Consider the following 13,137-nt stretch of genomic DNA (forward strand, 5'->3'; position numbering starts at 1 on the left):
TCTCGCACAGCATCCGTCGCCCTCGCGGCATACACCCACTCAGCCTCTTCCAGCGTCTCACTTCCCTCGCGAGCCGCGCGCCTTGCATCGTGCACGTGCGCTGCGCTTGCCGCAGTCCGTTGACGAGATTACTCGAGCGAGCGTGTGAGATCGGCAGCGTGAGGAGGCGAAGCACTAGCACTCGAGCGTGCGCGTGGAAGAGGCGGGACTGGGGCGCGAGCACACGCCGCGCGGCGCAGCGAGGCCGAGTGCGCGAGAATGCTGACCGCCGGCCGACGCGGCATGTCTGGCAGGGTGCTCGAGCAGCCGTGAGTGTCGCACGGCTGTCCCTGTGGACATTTCGGCGCCGTCGCAACTCCCAGCCAGCAAGACGGAGCGCAACGTCCGCTGGGACAGAGAATGAGCGGGACGAGGCCGCACCGCAGCGATGCAGCGCTGGCGGGCGTGGGAAAGAGAGCGGCCGCAGAGCGCGCTACTTCTAGGGCGCGGGCCGCCGCCGCGCCGCGCTCAGCTCGCGCCGTGCCATGACCGGTGCGCTTCTCTCCTCCACCACACCCCCACTCTATCTGCAGCCTCGCATCGCACCACAGTCAGCAGCACGCCCAGCTGCACACGCATCACCAGGCGCTGCGTGCCATATCTGGCGCGTCAGCGAGCCCGGCTCCTCGGACGCGCCTCGCAACTCCTGCGCGCGGCGCGCACGACGCGAAGCGCGCGCCGTGTGTCGGACGCGCGCTCGCCTCCACCCACCGACCCCGATCTCCTCGCACCCGCCACCGCTCGATTGCAAGGCCATGGCATTGAGAAGCGCCGCGCCAGCAAGACAAGAGGCAAAGGTAAGGCGACAGCAGCAGCGCTGGGTATCTCGCCGCCGCACGCAGCACGGACGCGCGCGCGCGTGAGGCGCGGGCACCGCCTCCTCGAGAGAGGAGGAGCGCGCGCCCGACGCGCGGGCCCGCGAGGCGAGGCGGGTCAGAGGCACGAATGAATAGAGAGAGAAGGGGCACGGGTGGGGCAAGAGCCGAGGCCAGGTAGAAGAGACAGGGGAAAAAAGGAGAGTGGGGGCACGCGCACGTCGAGGTGCACGGCCAGGTGCCGTCGGACGCGCCGCTTACAGCTCGTCGACCGGCATGGGTGCCGCGCGCCCGCCGAGAGCGTTCGTGACTCCATTGACAGCCCCGGCGACGCCGTTGACAGTGGAAGCCGTCGTGTTGGCCGCACTGCGAGAGGAACAGGGACACGTCAGCGACACTCGTCGGCTGCAAGCGCAGGCACGGATACGCACGACTCGACGCCGTTGCCGACGCTCGAAACGGTGTTGTTGACGGCCGACGTCACGCCAGAAACGGTCTGCGAGCGGCGAGAGAGTCAGCGACACGCCCCAAGAGGAGGCTCAGCCTCCACGAACCTGATTGACTGCGGAAGTGACACCGGCAACCGTCTGGAAGGGGCGAGGGTGTCAGCGTCGGCAGCACGCTTCTGCTGCAGCAAAGAACCCACCTCGTTCAGGACACTCGTCACATTCGATGCGATCGTCGCAGGCACGGCATTCGAGCAGCCGAGCGCGAGCAGCAGCGTGTTCGACAGGAACGCCAGCGGGCCGCTGTTCTGCGTCAGCGTGCAGACGATGCCCTTGAGCGGGGCGAGCTGCGGGATCTGCAGCAGCTGGCCGAGCTGTCCTTGGCTCAGCTGCTTCAGGATGTCGCCGAGGGCGCCGAGCAGATCGCCAGTGGCACCCGCGAGCTTGCCGAGCAGGTCCTCGAGGCCGCTGATGGGCAGCGCCGGCAGTCCGGGTGCCAGTTGCAAACTGTACGTCGTAGTGACGTCTGCGAGCGAAGGGCAAGCGGTCAGCCACGCTCGCCGGGCGCACTGCAGACGCGGCGCACTCACCGATCTGATTATACATCAGCGAGGGGATCTCGTACGTTCCTGAGCGGCCATTGACACTGGCCCCGATGGTGTTGTACGCATCGACGTTGTTTCCGATCAGAGTGAGCGAGCCGAAGAGACCGCGCGTGAGCAGAATGCGCGTGATGCGCTCCGGCGCCGGGGTGCCCCCTGCGGGATTGGGGTTCGATGTGCTTGTCGCCGCGGGCAAGATATAGGCGTTGCGGAAGGTGTAGTCGAAAGTGGCGTAGTCGCGCCGCCCGGTCTGGCTGTGCGGACCCTCGTTGGTGTTGAAAATCTGCGACTTGACGCTGCGGACTTGCAGCGGCACCGGAAGATCATTCAAAGCGGTCAGGAGTGCCTCCACGTAGGCAGGCGTGGCCCCCCCGTTCAGTGTCCCAATAAGGCCTTGAAGGAGACTTTCGCCAGTGATAAACACGTCTACTCGCACGATGATGCGGCTGCCGATACCGCGGAGCTCCGTGTTTGCGACGACGCGAGAGAGGGCCGGCTCGAGCGCGTCGTAGGGCGACTGCGGCGGGTTTGCGCCGTTGCGGCCCATGATGGCAAGCGGCGTGACCTGGATGCCGTTGCGCTGGCCCTCCGGCGGCTGCAGGTACTGCTGGAGCACCTTCTCGGCCGTGGGGTTGCCCGGGTCGCCGCCAGAGATCTGCGGGCCGTAGCGGAACTCCACCGAGAGACGGTTCTCTCCGGGAATGAGCAAGATTGGGTTGATGAAGGCACGTCCGATCTCCGTTCCTGTGAATGTCACGGGTAGCAGGAAGCGATCCGAGGATAGTGTTATGTCGCTAGGATTCTGCAGTGTTGCTTCGAGAGGAATCTATGCGTCGCTCTGGTCAGCTGCGCTCTTCCGATGGCTTGGCGTGCGCGTGGACTGGACAGTACTAACTATGATATACTCTGAAGTGGCGTCAGTAACATCGAGGCGGCCGATCTCAGCTGTGCGTCCGAAGCTGCGAGGAGAAGTGAGAAGTTAGCAAAGCGGCACGATAGGTGGAGGAGAGGCAAGAGGCGCGACGCGGCGCGACGCGGCGCGGCGCGGCAGAAGCGCGAGGCGCAGAGGCGCACTCAGGCACGCCGGCTCCCACGCCTGTGGCTTGCCGCTCCCACATTCAGCACAGCCTCATGCAGGGCCGCCGGCGACCCCGCATCACGTGCGGCGCGCGCCCTGAGCTCGGCTCTCGGAGCCGGCGACCGAGCACTTGCGCCCCGCGGCCCCCGCGGCTCTGCCTACGTAAGCAGCGCCTAGGCGTGCGCGTGCCAGCACGCGCGCCGCGCACCCAGACTCAGGCTGCTGGCGCGTGCGCATCACACCGGCGCACCCTCCTCCACCTTGCGCCCCACCACCACCTCCCACCTCGCGCCCCACCACCACCTCCCACCATGGCCGCTGACCTCGCCGCGCTCCGCGCTCCGCTGAGCGTCGGCGCCACCGCGCGCCACGCGCCGCAGCCGCAGCACATCTGCTGGCGCCGCAGCCCTTGCGCCGCACACGCCACGGTCAGAAAAGCACGCGCGTACTCACGAGTTGATGCCGTCCAGCGAGCTGGGCACGTCGAAGGGAATGCCTGTGATCGTCGGGTTGCCGATCTGCGTGATGGCGACGACGTCGGTGCTGCCGCGGAGCTGGAAGTTGACCGTCTGCTCGTTGGTCGTCGTCGCGAGGAACTGCTGGAAGCGGCCGTGGTCCTCGGGTGCCGAGACAAGCAGCTGGTTGCGGAAGTTGATCTCCAGCGGCTGGCGGTCGTTGGGGCCGCGCGACGTGCCCGAGCTGACGACGTCGGCCAGCGGCAGGTTGAGGTTCGCCGCAGTGCCGCCGTCGAAGCCGATCGCAATCTTCGGGCCGGCCTGCGCGACGGCGAGGCCGAAGCCGAAGGGGTTGGCAAACGTCGCCAGCGTGCGGTTGTTCGACACCGTCGGGCTGTAGCCGCTGTTGGAGCCCTCGAGGAAGACGGCCGTCAGGTCAGAGAGCGTGATCGAGTAGATGATCTGGTAGATCTTGCCCGGCAGAATGACGTTGGTGCGGAAGCGGCTGAAGGCGTCGCTGAGCCAGCGGACGGGCTGCCCATTGGACGCAGGGGAAATGACGGACACGCCGCGCGCCTCGAGCGTCGAGTTCTGGCCCGCCAGGAACTGCGAGAAGAGAATGCCGATGTTGACGAGGCCCTGGCCCGTCTGGCGCACGATGCGGCCGTCGATGATCGCCACAGTCGTCGCCTTGGAGGCGAGGAAGAGGTTGCGCGCCGCGATGGGGCCGACGAGCGTGCCCATAAAGTACGCATCGAAGTTGGCCGTGCCGAGCTCGACGCCGAGCGACGCCGGCGAGTAGATGGGCGCCTCGATGTTGATGTTGATGAAGCCCGGCCCGTCGCTGGGCGCCTCGAACTTGGTGATGACAATGCCGGGCAGGCCGTTGAATGCGTCCAGCGTGATGGTCTTGTCGAGGATGACATTCTGGTAGCGGATGCCCAGCGCACGCACGAGCACGCGGTTGCTGTACAGGCGCCACTGGAATTGCGCGTTGTTGAGGATGTAGTCGGCAAACTCGGTAAAGGCAGGCTCGTCGAGGATCGTCAGCTGGCCCTGCGAGCGCAGGTTCGGCACGCCGTCCGGCGGGCTCGAGCAGATCGGCGGCAGCGAGATCTCGGCAATGTCGCGGCCGTTGTAGCCGATGCGGATCGGCTCGGGGAACTCGATGTACGCATCGGCCGGTGCATCCGTCATCAGCGAGCCGGCGAGCGAGGTGAAGAAGCCCTCGTTCGTCAGGCTCGTGGCGTTGGCCTGCGTCACCGTCAGCGTCGACTGGTTCACGATGAGCTGGATGAGCGGCGCGCCGGCGGGGCCGAGCAGGTAGAGAGCCGTCTCGTCCGTCTGCGTGGGCACGGGCTGCTGGATGAAGTTGAGGTCCGTCTGGTACTCGTCGATCTTGACCGTGGAGCGAATGGGAATCGACGTGGCGAGGCCGCGCAGCGCCTGCAGCACGGCGCCGAGCGTGTCGAACGCACGGCCCGACACACACGGCGGCTGCTGGTCGTCGGGCACGGGGATGATCGTCGTGCGCGTGTCGGGCAGGTCGAGCACCTGCTGCAGGAACGGCGGCAGCGGGCCGAGGCTGGTGCCCGTGTCGCGCGCGACGGCAATCACAAAGCGGATGAGCGTCTTCGGGTCGATGTCCAGCGCGATGGGCAGCTGCTGCGACTGCGTCGTGACCTTGCCCGGCGCGCTGATCGGGTTGCTGCGCAGGTTCTGGTCGATGGTGCCGACGACGATGCCGTCGTACACGGCCTGCGCGTACAGCTGGATGATGTTGATCGACGCCGTAAAGGGGTTGGCGATGAGCACGCTCGCCTGGGCAATGCCCGTCTGCGCAATGTCGCGCGGCACCTCGAGGAACGCCTGCACGACGATGAGCTTCATCAGCGGCGGAATCTGCGCCGTGAGCGTGATGCCGGAGAGCGCCTGGATGAGCGACGGAATGGGCGTCGTCTGGCTCGTGCCCTGCACGGTTGCATCCGAGGTGATGTTCTGCACGTAGTTCTCAAGCAGCGTCTGGCCGGCGCGCACGTTCTCGGCGCCCTGCGGCGAGTAGAGAATCTGCGTCGGCACGCGGTTCTCGCCAGGCACGAGCAGGATGTCGTTGATGAGCGCACGGCCGATGACGCGGTTCTGGAAGAGCGTCGCGAACTGCACGTCGCCAGCGCCAATCGTAATGTCCGAAGGATTGAAGAGCGTCACAGCCACGGTGATGAGCAGGTACGTGGGGAAGCCACGCGCGACGTCGAGGTCCGAGACGATGGCGGGACGCGCGTTGAGGTTCTGCAGACCCAGGATGTTCGTGTTGAGGTTAAAGGGAATGTCGCGGATCGTCACGAGGCCGGCTCCGGTCAGTGTGTTCGCCGTGGCCTGGCCATTGAGGTTGAAGGTGACGATCTCCTCGCGCGTCACATCGGCGACGAACTGCGAGAAGATGCGGCGCGACTCGCCGTTGTTGTACACGGCAAAGGGCACATTGTTAAACATCAGCGTCAGGATGCGTGCCTCGACGTCTGTAAGCGTGTTCGACTCGGGGATGTTGAGCACGGCAAAGTTCTGGCCCTGGTAGTTGGCCGTGAAGGGGCCGGCCGTCGTCTTGATGTCCACAGGCAGCGTGAAGGGCAGGAAGAAGTTCGCCGTCGTGTTCATCGAGTCCGACTGCGGGTTGTACGCCGTCGGCACCGTGAAGAACAGCGAGAGCTGGTTGATGGAGATCAGACGGATGACCTCAAAGTCCTGCGACGGCAGCGACACCTCGACGTTGAGCACGCGGATGCCCTCGTTGAGCCACACGACGTCCTCGGGGCCGGCAAACTCGCCGTGCACGATCAGCGGCGTGTTGACATTGTGCACGAAGTTCGTCAGCACCTCGCCGAGCACCTCGAGGCCGAAGCCCTGCTGCGGGACGATGCTGCCGACGAGCGGCACCGTAGTGACGGCGAGCGCCTGCAACGTGAACGCGCCCTCGGCCGCGGCAGGGCCGATGAGCGAGTCATTCCGCGTGATCGTCGTGCCGAAGCGGGACAGCGCCACGCCGACCTGCGCCGGGTTGTTGATCGTGCTGACGGCCGTGAGGTGGATGCCGCCTCCGGGCTCGTTGTAGGGCACGTCGAACGAGTTGATGATGACCTGGTTGCGGAGCCCATTCAGGCCCGTGAGCTGCACATCCTTGTTGATCGTGATGCCCGGCACGACGATGCCGAGCGCCGCGACGGAGATGCCCTGGCCACGGATGTTCCAGATGAACGAGGGGTTGAGGATGACGTACTTGAGGAAGTCCGTGAAGTAGCCCACGTCCGGGATCTGGCCCTCGAGCTCGATGTTGAGCGACGAGCCGAGGTCGCCGACGAGCGAGATGTTCGGGAATGCAGCCGAGGTGAGCGGGCGGCCCTCCCAGAAGATGTCGAGGCCCTCGGGGAAGGACACGACGCCGTCGAAGGGGCCGGCATTGGTCAGAGCACCCTGCAGCGAGGCGCGGAACGAGTTGGGGCGAGCCTCGAGGATCGTCACACGGTCGATGTTGAGGATCGAGCCGTCGACAATCTTCTGCACGATCGGCGCGGCAAGCGTGGGCAGCAGAAGCAGCAGCGTGTCGTCGACGCCGAGCGGCACGTTGTTCTGCGAGAACGTGAGCGTCGTGCCGTAGTCGCCAATGACGGCGTCCGAGACGATGACCAGGTCGGCCGTGGCAGTAGAGAAGGCGTCGAGCACGTAGCTGGCCAGGTTGAAGCCCGTGTACAGGTTGGCACGCTTCTGCACGCCGTCGGCGGGCAGCGGGAGCGCGCGCTTGAGCACGGCATCCTCGCCGCTAAAGTCGATGCCCTCGTCGTCGCCGAGCTGCTCGCTGATCGCGGCGCCCGTGTTGGCTCCGACGCCCATGAGGACCTGCGCCATCTTGTCGTCCTCCTCCAGCACGAAAGTCTTCTGCTCGGCGAGGTCGCGCTTGCGCTGCGCCTCGTCGCGCGTCGGCGTGAGCGTAAAGCCGCCGAGCTGCACGACACCGTCGATGTACGCCGGATTCAGGCCGCGCTGCATGGCAAAGGCACGCAGAATCGAGAACAGGTCCGGCGGGTACAGGTTGACCGACAGAGGGACAATGGGCGACGTCGTGACAGCCTTGCCAGCGGCCGTGAATTCCAGCGGCGTGTTGATGTTGGCGAGGAAGATGCCGTGCGCCGAGGCGTTGGCTGCGATGCGCGAGATCGCAAGGCTCGAGCTGAACGGGTTCGCAAGGTCGACATGCGAGTTGGCAATGTCGTCGGTGATGCCCGTCGAGGCCAGCACGGTGAGGTTCGCGGAGCGCACCAGGCTCGTCTTCAGGCCGGGCAGCGTCGCGTTGAGCACGATGCCGCCGAGCGTGGGGTTCAGCGAGGCCACCGGCGACGAGCGATCGAAGCCCCGGATCTCGAGGTTCGTGTCGAGGCCGCTGATGAAGCGGTTCAGCGTCTCGAGGCCCTTGGGGGAGCGGTTCGGGTCGAAGAACGACGTCGAATTGACGTCGTTGCGGCCGATCTTGAGGTTCAGGTTGGGCAGCGTGGCATTGCCGAGCGCCACGCCGTCCTTGACGAGCTCAAAGGTGGCGTCACCCGTCGTGAGGTTGAGGTTCGAGGGGTTGATCGTCGTCAGCGCAACGCCGAGCGACACGGCGTCGGAGGTGCCGCCCGTCACGTCGACCGAATTGATGATCGTGGGGTACGTCAGCAGGCCATTGAGGCCGGCGAGACCAGTCGTGACGTCGAATGCGATGCCGTCGAGCAGCACGCGGCCGAGCGGCGTGTCGGTGATGGCCTTGGCCGAGCCCTTGGCGGCAAAGTTGGCCGACGACGAGTAGGTAAAGGCGTTCTGGAAGGCCACGAGCTGCTTCTGCGCCGCCTCGGTGCCGTTCGGCAGGAAGAGCTTCGACGGCGGCAGCGTGAGGTTGATCACACCGGCCGTCTGGCCGGCGTTGAGCACCTGAATGTCCGTCGACGAGTTGCCGTACGGGCCGTAGACGCTGCCGACGGGCGCACCCATGAACTCGATGTTGAGCTGAGTCGCGAGCGACAGGATGTTGAGCGAGAAGCCGAAGGGCAGGGCGAACGTGCCGACGAGCTCGTTCGAGAACAGCACGGGGTTGAAAGGCTCCTCTTGGTTGTACACGAGCGAGACGTAGTCGATCTGGATGCCCTTGATGGGGTTAATCGGATCGGGACTCTGGAAGGGAATCTGCGCCACGAGTGCACGAATGCCCTGGCTCAGCCACGAGATCGTCTCGCCGTTGGACTGGCGCGTCGAAAGACCACGCGCCTCGACGGGCGAGACCTCGCCGTTGATGTAGGCCGTGAAGAGCTCGCCGAGCAGGTCCAGCTCCGTCTGGTTGCCCGCGTGCGGGATCAGGCGGCCGGAGAGCGTCACGATGTTGACACCACTGTGTGCAGGGCGTGTCAGCAGAGCAGAGAGCGTGCCATGGCGCCAGCACTGACGTCGTGAGGTTGAGGCCGTCCGTGGACACCGGGCCAAGGTACATGCCCTTGTAGTACAAGGCCAGGTCCAGCGTGCCCACCTCGACGCTGAAGGCCGACGGGTTGACGAGCTGCGTGGTGGCAATCGTCGTGATGCCGCCCTGCGGGTCGTCACCCGGCAGCTGCAGTGCCTGTGGGTGCACCCTGGGTCAGCAGACGCTCCTCCCGCCACGGGCTGCGCCACCACGCACCAGGATCTTGATGTCGTGGAAGTTGTCGATGCCCTTGAAGACGACATTCTTGATGAAGCGGAACGGCTTGTACGTCGGCAGGAAGCTGAACGCCTCGGCGCGCACCTCCTCGCAGCGCAGCTGCCACGTAAACTCGGGCTGCGTGATGAGGTACTCGGAGAACTCGCCGAAGCCGGCCTCGTCGGTGACCTGGAACGTCGTCGCCTGGCGCACGAGCGCCGAGCCGGCGGCGGCGTTGATGCGCGCGAGCGTCATCTGGCCGAGGTGCAGCTCGCGCATGCCGCCCTCGGACGACGGCGGCGTGTTCCAGTAGATGTCGACGGGCTTGCGGAAGATGAGGCGGGCGGGGAAGATGCCCGTCTTCTTGACGCGGCCGTCGATGCTGAGCGGGAAGGACGTGTTGCCGACGTTGGTGATGTTGGCCTGGTAGACGTGCAGCTGCGCCGTGTGCAGCGCGTGGTTCGCCACGGCCCAGAGAACGGGCACGAGCGTAATGACGGCGGTGACGAGGATGATGGGCGGCGCGAGGAAGAGACAGCAGAAGCCGAGCTTCTTGGTGAAGTACTTCTTCTCGTACGGCGTGCCGCGGGCGGCGAGGTAGCCGAGCGGCGTGCCCGGCTGGTACATGGCCTGGCCGCTGCGCGCCGTCTCCTGGCTGCCGGTGCGGCCGCCGCGGCGGTTCACGAGCCCGCCGCGCGAGCCGAGCGACGCATTGTCGTCGGCCATGGCGCACTGGGCTGGGCGCCCGAGGGGTATGAAGGAGCGGTGCGAGGTGCGCCGGGTGGCGAGGGTGTCCGGAGAGGGTGAGGGTGCGAAAGAAACGGGCGGCGGCGAGCGCAGCCGGCGAAGTCGAAGCGAGCGGGAGAGAGAGTGCGCGCGGGGTCGCGCTGAAGGCAAGAGAGAGCGGCGCGCGGGGCGGCCTCTTGCGTGGCCTGCGTGCTGCTGCCGGAGGGGACCGAGACGGGGGGATGGGAGAGCGGAACGCGGAGGGAGCGGCGTGGGGAACAGGCGAAGAAGGCGTGCGAGAGCGCGGCGGGTGCAGCGAGGAGGCCGAGCGGCGCCAGGGCCGCAGAGGGGCCGGCCCTCTGACACTCGCACTCTGCGCGCCGCAAGCCGCAGCAACCAGCAGAGCCTGCGCTCTGGAGCCGCAGCTGCGATGCGCCGCGCCCGCCGCATCGCCGCATCGCCGCACGGCACCTGAGCAGGAGAGCTGCAGGCGCGGCAAAAGAAGGCGAGGCAGCAAGCGCAGGCGCGGGGGCCGAATGCGAGTGCGGGGCAGGCAGTTCAGCAGCGCAGACGGCGGTGCGGCCTGACGTGCGGGCGTGACGCCTGCGCTGCGCTCTCGGCGGCAGCAGATGCTGCAGCACGCACGCAGCAGAAGCACCGGCGGCAGTGCTGTCTGTTTGCGCTCAAGGTGCATTCAGCGCCCTTGCCCAGGCAGCACGCCGCGGCCGCAGGACAGCCGCCGCAGGCACCGGCGCCGTCCGGACGAACCCCTGCGCTGCCGTTCTGTCGCGGTGAGACCACTCGGTGCCGCCGCACTGGGCCAGTGTCGGAGCCGCGTGCACGCTGCCAGTCTCTTGGCCGCGCCGCATCAGCGTGCAGCGCAAGGCCGCCGAATGCGGTGCCGATGCCTCGCCGCTCCTCACGCGACGCGCCCTCTTGCGCTCGTCTGCCCCGGCGCCGGAGCATGAAATAGGCACCTGCGTAGCGCCGAGCCCGCCGAGGCCGCTCGCCTGGTGCCATGCGCCGCTGCTGCTCTTCTGCTGCCGCGCCCTCGAGTGGTAGCCGCAACGCCGCGTTCTGGCTCCGCCTGCGCTGCGGCCGCTCAGCGGGCGGCAGCGCGCCTCGATGCGGCCGAGCGCTGCTGGGCTGCGCTGCTGGTGGATGACAGCGCGCGTGTCAGCGCTTGCCGTTTGCAGCCGCGGCGGCAGTGCCTGAGGCAGAGCGCGAGGCCGAGCGGGGATGCGGATGCGGGGCATCGGGTCCGTCGCCGCGCGCGCGGACGGCGGGCGCACACACCATGCAGCGATCGCCGTGCAGCGGGCCTGCGCCGTTTTCTAGACCGCCCGCACTCCGCCGTCCGCCGTCTCTTGAGCGCCCTGCTGAAAGCCGGCGGCGGCCGTCGATGGCGTTGGGCCGGGCGCCGACGAGGGCTGGAGCGCGCTGCAAACAAAGCAGAGCGCGCGCGAGCAGCAGAGGACACGTCGCCGCTCCCACAGGCCAATAGGGTGCGACACACGCCCGCCTCGGAGGCCGCCGCTTGTCCCTGCAAACGAGCGTCGGGCCTCGCAGTGCCGGTGCTGCAGTGGTCCGAGAGAGGAAGTAACGACAAGCACAGTGCGCATGCCACCTGCAGCCTACGCGGCCGCCAAAGCTCGCACCGGCGCTTGGGAGGGCCGGGATGTGGGGAAGCGAGGGGCGTGCGGGCGCGCAGCGAGCCCGGGCGAAGCACCTGCCGGAGGCAGCGCCGAGGCGCGGCGGCGGCGGCGGCAGCAGACGGGAGGGTGACGAGCACGGCCCAGCGCGGGAGCCTGTGCAGATCCCCAATTCATAAATCGACATGAGTGCAAGAGGCCGATTTCTAAACGCTTGTTCCGGCGTGTCGCGCGCGCGCGGTGCCGAGCCCAGCATGCAGACGGTGCGGCACCGCGCCAGCACCTCATGCGAGCATTGCGCCATGGCGGCCACACCGAGCAGGCTGACGCGGCACCTGACGTGCTGCTGCTCCGTCTCACCTTGACTCTGCAGCGACAGGGCGAAGCGGCAGGGCTCACGGCCCTGGGAAGGCAGCGACGGCGTAGTCTCATCCCCAGAGTCCGCTAATGCACGGCGGCAGCTGCTGAAAGCAAGCGCATGTCGGACGTCTGCAGCGCTGCAGACGATGCAGCGCTGCAGCTGAGCTGCTCTCTGAGCGCTGACTTTGAGCTGCGTGTCGCCGCTGCAGCGGGTCGCACTTTTGGGCGCAGCACGTCCCCGAGCCGCGCGGCCAAGCCCCGAGCGAGAGCCGTAGCGCGGGGGCTGCCGCCGACGGATCACATGCTGCGACGATCAGCCCGAGGCCGAGGGCTCGTGCAGCACCCACGGCACAGCAGCAGCGCATCGCCCACCCTCTGCCACGCTGTACCCCGCATTCCCCGCATCAGAGGATCGACAGACTCCCGCAAATTCATGCCTCTCTGCTCCAGCTCAAGCCTTTCCCATTCCTAGCCCTCGCGGGGCCCACAGACACTGCGCAGATAGTCGAGCAGCTTGCGCTGCTCCTGTCCACCAACGCCCGGCAGCTCCTCGGGCACGACGCCGTCGACGTTCTGCCGCTCGCGGTCCGCGCCGCACTCGTCGATGAGCAGCACAGCCGTCGAGCCGTGTCCCGAGTCTGCGCATCGAGACAAGGTCAGCCAGTGGCAGCCTCATCACGCGAGCCCCACTGACCGAGCGCCAGATGCAACGGCGTGTTGCCGAGCCGATCTGCAGGGCTGCGATCGGGCGGAGAGGTCAGGAGGCTGTCCGGACGGACGCATTTCTAGCTCGCCACGACGCGCTGCTCACTTGACTCGTGTCTTCTCGTGCTTGCCCTCGACCTTGAGCGCTGGCGGGCTGTACAGCATGCGGACGAAGGCATCCTTGCCGTTTGAGGCTGCGCGGTGGCTGCAGAGCGTGTCAGCGCAGAGCAGACCGGCATGTACACATGCCGGAGAAGCAGAAGATCCTGCAGCGCTCTACGGGCGCAGGTAGCGAAGTCATGCGCAGCTGAAGCCGCAGCGAAGCCGTGCATCTCTCCGTACCTTGCGAAGCAGAGCTGTGCAAGACTCGTGTCCGACAGCAGAGCGCCCTGCACCTCTCGAAGCCACGCGAAGGCTGCCACCGCACCCAGCGCACGGACCCAGCGTCTCACATCTGCTCGTCCACTTCGGGCACTCACATAGCACACTGCTTCGCCCCATCTCTCGCGTTCACCTCGGCGCCGTGCTCGAGCAGCAGGCGCCCGACGTCGGTGTGGCCCT

The 13,137-nt window shown here is 67.1% G+C and overlaps 2 protein-coding genes across 2 annotated transcripts; both read right to left on the bottom strand.

Annotated features, from left to right (window-relative positions):
* Positions 1-1,111: 1,111 nt before the first annotated feature.
* On the bottom strand, positions 1,112-9,859 carry FA09DRAFT_337600 (hypothetical protein; the record flags this gene model as incomplete). Its single annotated transcript, XM_025744016.1, has 9 exons — positions 1,112-1,220; positions 1,286-1,350; positions 1,409-1,441; positions 1,501-1,826; positions 1,891-2,728; positions 2,798-2,861; positions 3,434-8,848; positions 8,904-9,073; positions 9,134-9,859. 9 exons carry the CDS (start codon positions 9,857-9,859, stop codon positions 1,112-1,114), a joined length of 7,746 nt encoding a protein of 2,581 aa, XP_025599759.1.
* A 2,480-nt stretch (positions 9,860-12,339) lies between these two features.
* FA09DRAFT_295292 (hypothetical protein) lies at positions 12,340-13,108 on the bottom strand (the record flags this gene model as incomplete). The annotated part of the gene is made up of 4 exons (XM_025740111.1): positions 12,340-12,509; positions 12,566-12,609; positions 12,683-12,781; positions 13,056-13,108. Coding segments are annotated over 4 exons (366 nt in total), but the record flags the coding sequence as incomplete, so codon positions are not given.
* Positions 13,109-13,137: the final 29 nt, after the last annotated feature.

Source organism: Tilletiopsis washingtonensis, assembly GCF_003144115.1.
Source record: "Tilletiopsis washingtonensis strain MCA 4186 unplaced genomic scaffold FA09scaffold_6, whole genome shotgun sequence".
Taxonomy (NCBI): domain Eukaryota; kingdom Fungi; phylum Basidiomycota; class Exobasidiomycetes; order Entylomatales; genus Tilletiopsis; species Tilletiopsis washingtonensis.